Source organism: Phyllostomus discolor, chromosome 2 (assembly GCF_004126475.2).
Source record: "Phyllostomus discolor isolate MPI-MPIP mPhyDis1 chromosome 2, mPhyDis1.pri.v3, whole genome shotgun sequence".
Taxonomy (NCBI): Eukaryota; Metazoa; Chordata; class Mammalia; order Chiroptera; family Phyllostomidae; genus Phyllostomus; species Phyllostomus discolor.
The window spans coordinates 196162126-196176419 of NC_040904.2; the positions used below are offsets into that span (position 1 = coordinate 196162126).

The 14294-nt window shown below is 43.5% G+C and overlaps 1 protein-coding gene across 7 annotated transcripts in view; it reads left to right on the forward strand.

Annotated features, from left to right (window-relative positions):
- ANO2 (anoctamin 2) overlaps positions 1 to 14294 on the forward strand; it is a 318934-nt gene that overhangs the window by 286224 nt on the left and 18416 nt on the right. For all 7 annotated transcript variants that reach the window (XM_036019420.1, XM_036019422.1, XM_036019421.1 and 4 more), the window contains one exon: positions 14125 to 14277. In XM_036019420.1, the coding sequence (XP_035875313.1) occupies positions 14125 to 14277 (153 nt within the window). The remainder of the gene's footprint in view (positions 1 to 14124; positions 14278 to 14294) is intronic.

Consider the following 14294-nt stretch of genomic DNA (forward strand, 5'->3'; position numbering starts at 1 on the left):
CCCAACCTGCCTCCAAGCCATCCCTGAGGGTAATTGTGTGACAGGACCTGTGCCAGACACTGGGGACACAGAGGCAACAAATGGGCCCAGGTCCTACTGGCCCTAAGGATTTAGTGGCAGAGAGAAATGGGCAAAAAGTAGCAGGAAAGCGTCTCATTGTCATAGAAAAAAATGAAGCTGACTGCTTGCTGCAGAGAGGTGAGGTCTTTGCAGCTTTCATTCGACCGAGCACAGAGGTGTTAAAGAGAATTGTCCACTTGTGTGTGCATTCCTTTGGCCTGTGATTGCCTGCTCACTGAACATCCTCAGATTTCAGAAACGTCCTACTGAGGCAGCACAGACGCAGGACTGGAAACAGCCACTGTCTCAGGCTTGTTTTTGGACTTTAGACAAGGTCAGGAAGAGAATCCATCTCAGGGAAAACATTTCTCAGCCCTCCTGGCGGGAGACTTAGTTCCTGTGACTGTTTTCTGAGTTCTTTACTACATGTTTGGTCCCACCACCCTCCAGGCCCTGGCTGAGAAACTAGTACCACATCTCTGTCCCTTCACCCTTCTGTCTCCACAGATCCTTGTCCAGAGGGTAAGCCTTTCCCCTGGAGTATCTCTGGAAGCTGCTCCTGCGGGTAGCCTCTCGGCGTCCTACACTTGATGCTTTGTCTACTATATCCTCAACATAGCCGCTTGCAAACACCAACCCACTGCTACCCTTTTTATTCTTTGTGAGGGGCAGTGTTGGTCTTATCCATTGTTCAGAAACCCCCAGAGTCCCATATCCTTAACAAGGCCTTCACGGGACATCCTATCAATGTACTTAACCCTGGGCCCTTTTATGTGTCCTAGGTCCAGCCCCTGTGAACCCCACAGACCATTTCTCACCCACAGCCTGCATTTCATTCCTTTCATGCCTGACCTCGCATATTCCCCTTTGCCCTGGCATTCCCTGTGCCTTCCCATTCACGTGACCAAAACCAGCTCTAAGCCACCTCCTCCCCAAAGCACTGCCTTCCTCACCTCACTCCTCCCCAATCCTCAGAATTTTAGTCCTCTCCCCAACAGTATTTCAGACAAGCTGCTTCCTAAGTTAGTGATGTCTGTTCATAATTAATTTCCTGAGGGCAGATTTCCCCATTGGCAGGGCCTTGCACTGCACTGACACAGCCTGGGTAAACCAGTAAGGGAGCCACTGAATGACTGAATAAATGAGGCTGTCATTTATCTAGCATCCCCTTTCTCTTCCCTATGCAGAAACAATCCCCCTTCTAGCAATGCTGACATCAATTCTCATTTAATGGGCTGCTAATCTGGGGAGTGGATTATCAAGAATGGTGGTTATTCTTGTTTCTCTTTCTCTGCCTCCTCCTCCTTTCATGTCTTCCCCTCACCCTCCTCCCCTCATCACTTCTGCCTTCTCCCCTCCCCCATCTCAGGCCTATTATGAACTCCTTTCCAGTGAGGAAGTCAGGGAAATAAGAGAAGGTGTAATGTGAACCCATCCACGCGGCTCCTAGGTAGCAGCTCTGGGAAACAACTTGGTGGGAGCGAAGATCGGAATCCACACATGTCAAAACTTAGATGAAGGCAATTGTTTCTGCTATTTTCATGGATAACTAAGACTTGGTGATAGTACTCATGCCACTACTTCTGATTTCGCTGCCTCCCTTCTCTTCAAAGGGAAGGTCCCTTTTATCTTCATATGATCACTGCAGGGCAGAGTGAGAGCAGGAGCTCTCCTTCCCATCCTCCCAGGCTGTTTTTGAATGCTAATCCAGCTCTGCCTTTATCTAGCAGTGCGACCTTGGGCATGTCAAATACTCTCTTTGGGCCTCACTTGCCTCCTTGACCTTATGGTTGACCCTTGAACAATGCAGGGTTAGAGGCACTGAGCCCCAACATCATAAAAAATCTGCATATAATTTTTGACTCCCCAGACACTTTACTAATAGCCCATTATTGACTAAAAATCTTACCGATAATAGAAATAGTAGATTAACACCTATTTTGTATGTTATATGTGTTATATACTGTATCTTTACAATAAAGTAAGCTAGAGAAAAGAACATGTTATGAAGAAAATCATCAGGAAGAGAAAATATATTTACAGTACCATACTGCATTTATAGGTACCATTAAGTTTTTAAAAAGTCTGTGCAGTTCAAACTGTGTTATTCAAGGGTCAAGTATTAGGGAATTAGACCAGATGATGAGTTTTTCCTTGCAGAGATGCAACCCACTCTAATGTGGTCATAATCAATTATGTAATAAGTCACAAGTAATATAACTTATTATACAATTGATGCTACTACTACTAATACATTTTTTAAATATAAAGTAAAACAGTCAATGTCACCCTCACATGCTCACATTCCTAGATTATTTCTGAGTGAGAGAGCAAGGTACTTTTCAAAGCCTGGCTACACCAATAGAAGTGAGCAGTGTGCATAATCATTTTTCATTGACTGTCTCGACAAGGATAAAGAGTTTCAAACTACTGGACCAGGTGACCTCCAGGGTCTCTTCTGGTGCTGGCATTTTAGTTTATACATTCCAGCTGGACAATGCTCCTGGAAGCCAAGAGGCTCAACAGGTGGTGCCAGTTGCCCAAGGTCACCTCAAGGACTCATGAGTGGACGTGAATCTACAGCCCCTTTCCAGACTATTCAGGACCTGCAGGAACTTAGGCTTCAGTGAAGGGATGGGGTGGAGTAAGGTTTTCTCCTTCCTTCTCAACAAGCTATAGACCTCCCCAAGTCCAGAAAGGCCCTTGTCTTAGACTTTGAACAAAAATGAGAGCAGTGAAACCAAAGCAGCCCACTCCCTCCGGTGTGCTTGACATGGTGATCCCTGGCCCTGCTCTCAGCTGTCAGCTTCCTTCCCCCATGATCCCCAGGACCACCCATGTAGACAGGAAGTGCGCTGAGCCCACTTGGAGCCTGTCAGTTGTAATGGTGAGGCAGGTCATCAGTTGAGGGAGGCAGCAGGGAGAGATGTATTATATTTACGTTTTTCTAAATTGTGCTGGAACCGGGGCCCAGAGCCCACAGGCATGGGGGAGGGGCCATGAGGTGAAGGGGAAGCTGGGAGTGAGGGTAAGGCTGGGAGGGGGCGTTGAGGGAGGGAGCTACCTCTGGGCAGGATCCGTGGTGGGGATGGGCTGGCTCCAGACAAAGAGAAACCTGAGAGTGAGGGATTAAGCTGGAAAAACCTGTGAGGGGAGCAGCAAGCTTTCGAGGGAATCTCCAATATCAAACCATTTTCCTGAAGAGCTTACTAAGAAGGACTTCAAGGATTGTTCCCCACCCCCCATCTCTGAGGGGAGAAAAGAATGCTGGCCCAGGAGCAAGCCTTGACATTAATCATCACTGTCCCCAAGCCCAAAATGGGGCTTCCAAGTTGCAGAGTTTTCCTCAGGGTCTGATGAGAGGAAATGCTTCAGTCGCTTTAAGAGCTGCAAGTGAAGTTATCTGGACACTTGAAACAGTTTGACTTTTATGGAGTGGAGTTTGGCATAAAAACATAAGCCTCAATTTAATCCTGTAAGAGTTTATTGACAAGTTCCAAAAGAATCTCCTGATAAAGTTTCATCTCCACTTTATCGGATGAATCAGTGATGCAATTGTCAGTTTTTCTCACCTGAACACCAAGGGCCCAGGTTCATGTTATTCACTAAATTGTGGTGGGAGCTTCTTGAGGGCAAGGTTTGTGTCTTATTTTTTTCACAGCACTTAACCACAGGTGCTGGCATACAGTAGGTGCTGAATAAATGTTTGGTGAAGAAGGAAGACAAAGAAAGAATGGAAAAGGTTGTCCTTTAGTGAGGACCTTGAAGATAAAGGGATAGGTGGACTTTAGAGACATCATTGTTCATCAGAACTCTCCAGATACCCTGATTGCATTGATTTAGCTGGGACAGTCTACCCCCTTGCCTGCCTCCAGGGGCCAAGATTCCTTATTTTGAAGTACTTGTAATTAGGGAATGCTATCCTCTTGAATAGGGCAGTTCTACAGCAACACAAAATAATGGACTTATTATCTAGGCAGTTCTGGCAAAACACCCCATGTCATAGTCAACTACTGCTATAATAATACTGTATAACAAATACCCCTAAAGTCTTAGTGACATACAACGGAGACAGAATAAAGAACGATGGGAAGAGCTGGCTGCAGACATCACTAGGTACCCTACCCTGGAAATGACCAGGTAAAAGTGGCCTCTTATTAAAGAATAGAAGGGACTGAGGCTTCAGATAGAACGATGACTTAGATGACACCCAAGATTCTTTCCAACTGATATTCTTTGGTCATGGGTGGTAGGGATCACAGTGGGTAATTTTCAAGCTTCCCACAGAGGCTGAATATATAAAACTAGTCTCAAGGGTGCCTTAGCTGTAAGTGATAAAATATTCCAGAATATTTGCCCAACCATCAGCACTGAAGCCTGCATATTCTGTCTCAGAACTCCAAGTGTTTGTACTACAAGGCAATGGCTCCAAGAACAAGGAAATCCCTTTCCCTGGATCATCCTGTTCATACAAACTGAGTCATCCCACTGGATAATCAGGCATCTGCCATCTTCTCCAAATGACACCTGAATGCAGTTCAGGCATTATCCAGGGGTGCATTCCAGTATTTCTGGGAAGTAGTGTGAGTCACAGGTCGTTCCTCTCCTTTTGCTTCTGAAGCACACATTGCTTGTCATTATCTGTGATAGGAGTCCCCCTCCCCATAAACACTTAAAAGAAAAGGAAGGATATATCTGGATATCACATCCCTCAGTGTACCACAAGAAAGCTCTTGAGTGTATGACAAAAGAAAGAAAGAAAGAAAGAAAGAAAAAGAAAAAAGAAAGAAAGGAAAGAAAGGAAAGAAAGGAAAGAAAGAAAGTCTTTTAAGTTAAATCTTAATGAAAACACCATCATTTTCCAATTCCTCTTCTCATTTTAACAACTAGGGAGCTCAGAGTGAACTTTGTTGCTCAACTACAGCCCTATTATGAGTCTTTAGAGTTTGCACATTTGTTTCTCCCTCCTTTCTCTGTACTTTATTTTCTTTTTTCTAAAATTCCATAAATCTAACTTGTGTTCTTCTGTTTGACTTTTTCATAGCCTTTTGGGAAGATGTAAGGGCAAAGGAATAAAGCAAACGAAGGTCCTCAGTTACGATTTGTTGCTTGGGAACATCTTTCCAGTCGTGACTAGTTTCATTGACCTTTAACCTCACTGACTGTGTGACCACAGCCCATAAATGAGTAGGTGGGAGGATGGATGGGTGAAAAGAAGGATGGATGAGTAACTGGCCCTTATATTCCTGTTTTGCAGGTGGATAAACTAAACAAGAGTGAGTAAGCCAGGTCATTTCTTGGCTCACTCAATAAACATTTACTGGAAATTCGCCATGCTGTTGCCTGGAAATCAGAAATATAACTATAGATCTCATCAAATCAGTTCTGTCTAGTTTTAAGAAGCTGAACTAGGTCCACTGATGTAAGATTTTTGAGGTGACATAAGTGCAGGGTGGATGGGAGCAATGACACAGAAAACGGCAGGGGGAGAAGACATGTATATGTGAATAAAGACAGTTTGGAGAATGAAAGTTTTGTAAGTTTTGTACAATAAGATGAAAAAATCAGACTGTATTATAGAAGATCCAGTAGAGGAAACCTCAGATGTGGAGGAGTAATGAGGGAGGGGGAAGGGACACTGTTGCATTAGGGTTAAATATTTACTTTTTTTCTGTGGTAAAAGGATATTGAATTTGATTGACATCACAAACTATCTTGTTTCCCAGCTTCATCGATTGGTAGGTGTGTGTCCCTGGGAAAATTATTTCACCTCTCTGAGACTCAGTTTTCTCACCTGTAAAATGGAGATAATGATACTTGACATTGAAGATTATTTGTAAACCTGAGAGCATATGGCCCTCACATGATGGATGAAGCTCCATAATTTTTGAGGTTTGGAGTTTTGCTTAGAGGACATGGAAGGGGAATAATGGGCTGATTTTTCTAGAAGACCGTAGTGTCCATGCCTTTAACTGCTTCCTGTCCACATTCTCCTGCCCTTTTCTGTGGCCATCAGCAGGGTTTATCTCTGAAGGCTCCCATGACGCTACCCTTGTTCCCAAGGCAGAGAAGAGGGCTTCTCATGGACTGGTGTGTTCACACTGTCAACCTGAGATTTACTGTTTTAACCAGACTTTGACTTCTTGAGTAGCAGGGCTCTCAATAAGTCCTTGGTTCTCTCTGCTTCTGAAGAAGCTAATATTCTATCATGGATGTGGGGGTGAGAAAAAAGTGAGGACTAAGTCTCCTTTAATCACCAAGAAATGAGGAAAATGTGCCTTGCTGATCTGTCTCAGTGGTACATTGATTTGTATGCAGTAAACTCAATGCTTAAGCTGTTACCTTCAAGCATGTTCCTTCCTGTTATGACTTTCAGGGTTTCTGAATTGAGCCTGATCCATTGTATAAACCCCAGGGTACTCCTTGCAGATTGAAAGGGAATTCCACTTATTGTCTTTGTTTCCCAAGTAGTTTGTGAATCTGGATCAGTGAATCTGAAGGAAAGATAAACCATGTAGCAAATCTTCAGATGCCTCTTTTATTTGTTTGTCAAGTCAAGCCTGTGGGGGTGAATCTGTGAAGCCTTCATGGACCTACTGGTGAGAGTGAGTGACTCCTACCTGAGTGGTTCCTTGCACTCTGTTAATGCTGCCCTTAGAGCCCTAACTCCATGGCACATGCAGGGTTTGTTTCCATGTCCGTCTTCCCCACTGCATACTCCAAGCTCTTGGAAGGATGACACAGTCATGTAGTCATCTTTGTTTTCTAGCAATGAGTATGGTGCCCAGGACATACAATGTGCTCAATAAATGCTTGTTGAATAAATGAGTGCATGAATGAGTGAATGATGGATATCGAGAACCCTCTTATATTTCTATCAAGACTTCTACTCTTTCCCTAAGCAATAGAGCAGGAGTGTCAAACTCATTTTCACCGGGGACCACATCAGCCTCACAGTTGCCTTCAAAGGGCCTAATGTAATTTTAGGACTGTTTAAATGTAACTACTCCTTAACAGTTAAGCAAGAACTCAACACTGCCGCTGGGCAGAAACAAGGTGCTGGGCCGGATAAAACAAGGTGGAGGGCTGGATTCGGCCTGTAGGCCGTGTGTTTTGCCACCTGTGCAGTAGAGGACCATGCTAAAGAACCAGCTCATGCCTATCTTCTCATTATCTTAGTCAATCAACACTTGTAATTCTTTTTTACACTGGACACATCCTTGAAATATGAGCTAATGAAGTAAACAGTGATGTCTTTCCCTGGCCGTGTTTTTATGTAAGCGTTTATATTAATGAGTCATTTCTAGCTGAATTTTTTGAGTATCTGCCTCCTGGGTTAGAAGACAAACTCACAGCAATATGTCCCTCAATTATGCACTGTATTGCTTATTAGTTTTTGATCCCCTTAAACAGACTGCGTTGCTTTTACTAAACTATGGAAAGTTAAAAACAAAACTGTAGTTATTTTCACTAGAATTAGACTCTCCCAACTGACTTTTTACTCCAACTTTCTTCAAAGTGCTCTGTGCACATTTCCACACTGAAAACTTCTATGTGGAGGTGTTTGTATTTCATGTCTCCATCTCACCTCACCATCACTAATGCAATGGTTTCCATTCACACAGTTTAGTTGTCTGCCTCCTACTGTGTTTGTTTCGTGTTTACAGCTCGTGAGAATAAGTTTGTATTTATGAAACAGATAACCTCTGAGCATCTGCTATGATGATGGGGGCCACACTAAATGGCGAGGATTCAGAAAAGAATCAAGTATGTTCATGGTCTCAAGGGGCTTACCATCTAGAGAACAAGTCAAAGAAACAGAGTGACATGTGCAAAGCATTATGGGAGTGAGGAGAAGAGATGCCCATGGTGCCCATTGGGTGAGGTGCAGGGACTAGGGTTGAGGAGAGTCTTTTTAGTGAAGGTTAGGTTTGAGTTGAACCTGAAAGATAAATAGTAATTCATCCAGCAAACAAGGAAAAAGGGGAAATTGCAGACAGTTGTAGCATGTACCAAGGCTCCAATATGTGGAAAACATGGTGAGTCTGGGGAAGTACAACTGCTTTTGAAATGGTTGGAAAATAGTCATAGTCGATCTCCAAGCATAGCAGCTAAATATTAGCCTTGAGACCAGAGTATAGATGGGTAGGGAACGTGTCTGGAAAAATAAGTTAGGGTCAGGTCACAAAGAGTCTTGAATGCCAGACTAAGGATTTGGACTCCTGTGATGTATGAGTGAGTGAGTGAGTGAGTGTGTGTGTATGTGTGTGTCTGTGAGAGAGAGAGAGAGAGAGAGGTATTTTTACTGCAGAATTTTAAATAAATAAATAACATAACAGAATTTTGTTCTATCAAGAGATTTTCCACCAGTTCTGGCCAGTTCGCTCTATTCTACCAAGTATATACTTTTTTCCCCCCTTTAAACAGATGGTCCTGGGATGTCATTGCTGGATGCCATCTTGTTTTATTTAATCCACTCCTCTTTGTTATTTTAACCTAAGCCCAGGTAATCAAGGCCAAGATTTTAATCGTCTCCAGCATCAGGCAGTATAGGGCTGGTGGTTATTTTAAAAAGCCCCTGGTTGCTGGGAGCGAGAAGAGAAAACCAATGGGGTTTGTGCCCAGGGGTATTTCCGGTCCTTGTGCTTCCAGCTCAGCATTTCTGGGGCACTTTATAGCAGGCTTTATAAAGAGTTAGCTGAAAATCAACTATGGATTCCTCCTTAATTGACTTGGCCGGGTTTAATCTGTTATTGGTCAAGCCAAGCTGGCTTCTATTATGTAGTGCACTGAGGATTTCTGGCATTGCTCTTATCCTAAATGGAGGCTGGCTGTTTTTAGAAGCAAATCTTGGTGTTAGTGAAGGCCAGTATCATTGTGTCCTCTGGAGTGAACCCAGAGGGATGCCCATCTGATACAGCATTTAGACCTTTGACTACAAAGAGTGAGTCTTGCATTTGGCATTTATATGCTACAAGGTTATGTTTTGTTTTTGTTTTTGTTTGTTTTTCTCCCTAAGATACAGCAAAACTTCCTATTAGTTTCTGCCTCTTTGGGTTGATTCATGGAAATGCTCAGGGTCCCCAGGTCAAGGAGGCAACACCTACAGCATTGGGACATTTTCAGAGAAAGCCTTCTCTTGATCCAGGAGACCAGGGAGTGACCTCAGCAGATGGGACAACAGTGTCCTGTCACTCCAGGCTCAGCACCTCTGGCCTTTGCTGAACCCCCTTCCTTGAGGTTGTCCAGTCCTGAACACACAGATTTACATGGCTGGGGAAAGAAATGAGACATTGTGTTGTGGGTTGAGATAATTTATGGGCACTATTAGCGTTGAACCATCACTAGAAGTTGTTTGTGTCAACAGAAGAGGGACCAAGAGAGCCTGTGTCTGGAGAGTTTGTGAAGGTAGAAAAGCAAACCATCAGGGCAAGCCCAGAAGAGGGTTTATGTCTGCCTTTGCAGTTCATGTGAAAGAAAGGAGAGGAGTGGCAAGTCCCATTTTTCCTATAACTCGGGAAGGACATTGGATTTCCTAGAGCTATTTGCACGAGTGTGGTAAAGGCATGCTGTATATAATTATGTTCGCTCAGAAGTAACCTGTCCCTTCCCTACTCCCATCAGTCACCTTGCCAAGCCCTTGATGGGGCCTTTGAAGAGTTTGCAGTTTTGCTGGAGGAAGTCACTTATGGGAAGAACATTTACACTTATAGGACTAGCTCATAGAATCAAGATCAACTTTTAACTCTATAAACAAAGATATAGTCATATATATATACATGAACATAGACATGCCTTCTACAGGTTTTAGAAAAGCAGTCTAACATCTGTTTTGCTCTCCTTGTTAATTCCATTCCCTTTTACCCCCTTGGCCCTAATGCCCACCTCTAACTCTAAAATTCCTCAGCAAAGCCTCATTTAAAAGATGCTACAGACCCTGCATTTTGAACTGGTTCCCAGAGTTTGATTTTGAAGATTTCTCCTCCCCAACTTCACCCCAACCCCCTTTGGCCTTCCAGCTGGCCGGGCCATCATTCCATGGCCCAGCCTTGACAAATCTGTGCCTTCTGGTGCATCTTGCCACCAACTAGCACCTGTCAGTCTTTTGGGGCCTGCTGAGCATTCACTGGGCATCGAGGGCATGGCAGTGACAGTGGTGTATCAGAGCCATAACACAGCTGTGGGCACAAGCAACCTGCCAGGTCAAAAGCCATTGTGCAAAGGTCCCCTGCATGTTCTCTTTCACGAAACTTCTGCTGTGATTAGGGCTATCCCTCTGTGAACTTCTATTTATTTTTTTTTTAGTTTTGTATTTTTGTATTCTGGTTTTTCATTCTTTATTTGAATATTCTAGAACAATGATTTTCAACTGGTATGCCACAAGAATCTTTAAAACATACAATACCTGACCATTTAGTCAGGGGCACTGACCTCTTTTCCCTTGGATTGTAAAGTTAAAAAAAAATGACAAGAGTCAGCACAATAGCTGGCTAGTATGAATGAACCAAAATTAAAAATTAAACCAATTTTTTGTGAGATTGGCAAAAAAAAGGTTTTTTTGGTGTCCAAAGAATTTTAGTAATCAGTTTATGTGGGCCATGAGATGAAAAAGGTTGAACATCACACTGACCTAGAATCTTGAGTCTTGTCCAAGAGAACAAGAGTCATGGCATCATAGCAAATCAGACCTGAAGCGCATTTAACCCATTCTCTTCAGTTTATCAATGAGGATGCTGAAGCCCATTGAAACAGAGAGAATTGCCCAGGGGCATGTGGCCAGTGATATCCAAGACTAGCAGTCAGGCCTCCTGACTCTTCTTGTTCAGTGTTTTCACCTTAAAGTGGTATTTGGTTAGCATATAAGTATGTGGTATACAAGGTCTGTCTTGGTGGTATTCATCCATGTAATATGAAAAATAGAGACATTTATTGAAGAAGATACAAGAAACATTGTACATAGGACAATGACACCTCAGTCCCCTTTGAAGTAGGCACCTTGAAATTTCACACAGTTCTCCTAATCGCTATCAGCTGCCCCATTGTATTTTCCTGAATCTCATCAATGGTCTGAAATCTCTTTCCTTTCAAAGGTGATTTTTAGTTTTGGGAAAAGCCAGAAGTTGTAGGGCACCAAATATAGGCTGTAAGGGGCTGAATCACCTGGGTGATTTGATGTTTTGCCAGAAAACTCTGCACGAGATGTGATGCGTGAGTGGCCACATTGTCGTGATGAAGCTGCCAGTCACCAGTAGCCCATAGCTGTGACCTTCTGAATCATCCAAATAGTTTCTACAGAGGACTATCCAAGCTTAATGCAAAATCTGATGCAGATTCGTTGTTCTACTCTCTGTCATTTTGAATGCAACAGCCACACAGTACACATGCTCATTCAATGTTGTCTACTTCCCCCACCGACTAGTACAATGAAGTCCTTATTGTTCATGCATAGGCATTCCAGACCACTCTCTTTGGCTGCCAGGTTACATCAATGTCACATAAACCATTCTCAATCATATTAACAATGGTAGGACTTTTTCCAAACAGACTTTGTACATTGCAGCCATTTGTATGTGCTTTTATTTATTCCAATGAGAGTAAAATTACACATAACAGGTAAAATTACTGAATAAGTATTAAATGGCAGACATTGCTCTAAGCACTTTACATATGCAATAACATTTGCCCTTATGACAACCCTATTAGGTGGGTAATATTATTATCATCAATTCACAGTTGAAGTACCTGAGATACAGAAAAGTTAAATAACTTCCCCTTAGCACATTTTATTTATTTATTTATTTATTTATTTTAAAGGATTTTTTAAAAAAGATTTTATTTATTTCATTTTAGAGAGGGACGGGAGAAAGAGAGAGAGAGAAACATCAATGTGCGTTTGCTGGGGGTCATGGCCTGCAATCCAGGCATGTACCCTGACTGGGAATCGAACCTGTGACACTATATTTTATTTATTTATTTATGTATTTTTGGAGAGAGGGGGAGGCAGGGAGGGAGAAAGAGAGAGAAACATCAACTGTGACAGAGAAATATGAACTGGTTGCCTTTCATATGTGCCCTGACTGGGGACTGAACCTGCAAACCCAGGCATGTGCCCAGGAGTTGAACCCATAACTTTTTGCTTTGTAGAATGACAACCAACCAACTGAGCTACACTGGTTAGGGCTGGAGAAGTCCTATTAGACTGAGACTTTTCTGGAACTTGGGGCTGTATTTGCATCAGCAAATAGGTACTGAGCCTCTGGAATGGATGAAATCCCTGCCTTTCTAGTGGGAAATAAGACATGTGAGTGGATCAGTCACACCAGCACTCAGGGATGGCTGCGACAGGCATGCATAAAAGGTGGCAGGAAGCTGAGGAGGGTGTAATGGGCTTCACCAAGGAGTTAGCATTTGAATGGCCTTGGGGATGCATAGGAATTTGCTAGCTGGAGAGTGAGCGCTCCTGCATGAATGGATGGAAGGACTTAACACATTCAGGGAAAAAGCAGGAGGGTGAGAAGTTCAGAGTGCTAGAAGGCAGAAGCATGGTGGCTGTGCAGAAGATATTGGCAGGTGGGCCTAGAGAGGCAGGTTGGGAGCAGACTGTAAAGCACCTGTGTCCCAAGATAAGGAATTTGGATTATATCCAGTACATAGAGGGGATCCAACAGAAATGTTATGAGTGAGGAAATGACAGAATCAGGACCATAGAGATGGTAGAAGCATGGGAAGGCTGGAGACAAGGAGACCAGCGAGGAGGTTGTTGAGGTGGTCCAGGTGGAAACGAGGGCCTGGACTGCTTATAGCTGTCTGATTGGCACAGCCTGCCTACACTTCGATCTTCCCACTGCTGCCATCACTTGGAATGTTCTCTTTAATCCAGTCTTACTGGAACGACAGGCCCATCTTTCAAGACTAAGCACAGGTGTTCAGTGCGGAGACTTTCTTTAGTACCCACCCTGCACAGGCTTGCGCTCTCCCTCCTCTGGCGCTCCACCGTCTCTGGTACATTCTTCTTCCTCCCTGGACACACATAAAATCGTGTTGCACATCTTTATGTACATTTCTCTTTTCTGCTTACACCCAGCTTCTTGAAGGCAGAACCAGACCTTTGCCTCCTTAAATACTTGGCACAGTGCCTGACATTCAGTGAACTCTCAATAAATGTAAGATGAATGAATAAACGTTCTAAATAAAGGCCACCGCCTTTATTTATGATGGCGGTGGATATGGAGATGAGGCCAAATTTGGGAGATGATATTTTTAAGTTATATCAGGGGTTGGAAAAACATGGCCCATGGGCCAAATCCAGCCCACTTGTCTACTACTTTTGTAAATAAAGTTTGGTTGGAACACAGCCAACCCCATTTGCCTACAACTTTGTCTATAGCTGCTTTCCTGCTACAATGGCAGAGTTAATTCTTTGTGACAAGATCGGATGGCTTGCAAATGTAAAAATGTTTACTCTCTGGACCTTTCCTGATAAAGCTTGTCAGCCTTAGAGTTAGGTGGCCAGGATTTATGACTGGAGATAAAGGGTGATGGAAGGGAAAGAGACAAGACTTTTCTCTCATCTTCTCACTGTGCCTAGTACAGCGCTTTGCTCCCAAGTAATGGCATTGATCCATAGGCCTGCAGGAACTGAGAAATGCCCATGACTGTGGGGCAGGAGGAAAAGGGAGCCTAAGAGAGTAAGGTGGGAAAGAGACCCCATAGGAAGAGACCAGGGCCCTGGCTGATGTGGCTCAGTTTGTTGGAGTGTCCTCCCATAGGTCAATAGGTCGTGGGTTCAATTCCCAGTCAGGGCACATACCTAGGTACTGGGTTCAATACCCAGTTGGGCATGGCACGTATGAGAAGGCCACCAATCTATGTTTCTCTTTTATCGATGTTTCTCACTTTCTCTCTCTCTAAAGGCATTGAAAAAATGTCCTCAGGTGAGGATAAAAAATTAAAAACAGAACAAACAAAAACAACAGAGAGACTAGGGCCATAACGTACAAGGCAGAATTGATCTAAGTCCTGCTTCTTCCTCATGAAGCTTCTCACGCCTGTGCTCTCTTTCAGTCATCCAGTTTGGCTTTGTCACCCTCTTTGTGGCCTCCTTCCCTCTGGCACCTGTGTTTGCCCTCCTCAACAATGTCATTGAAGTACGGCTTGATGCAAAGAAGTTTGTCACGGAGCTGAGACGGCCAGATGCTGTGAGAACCAAAGATATCGGTATGCCCCCTGCTTAG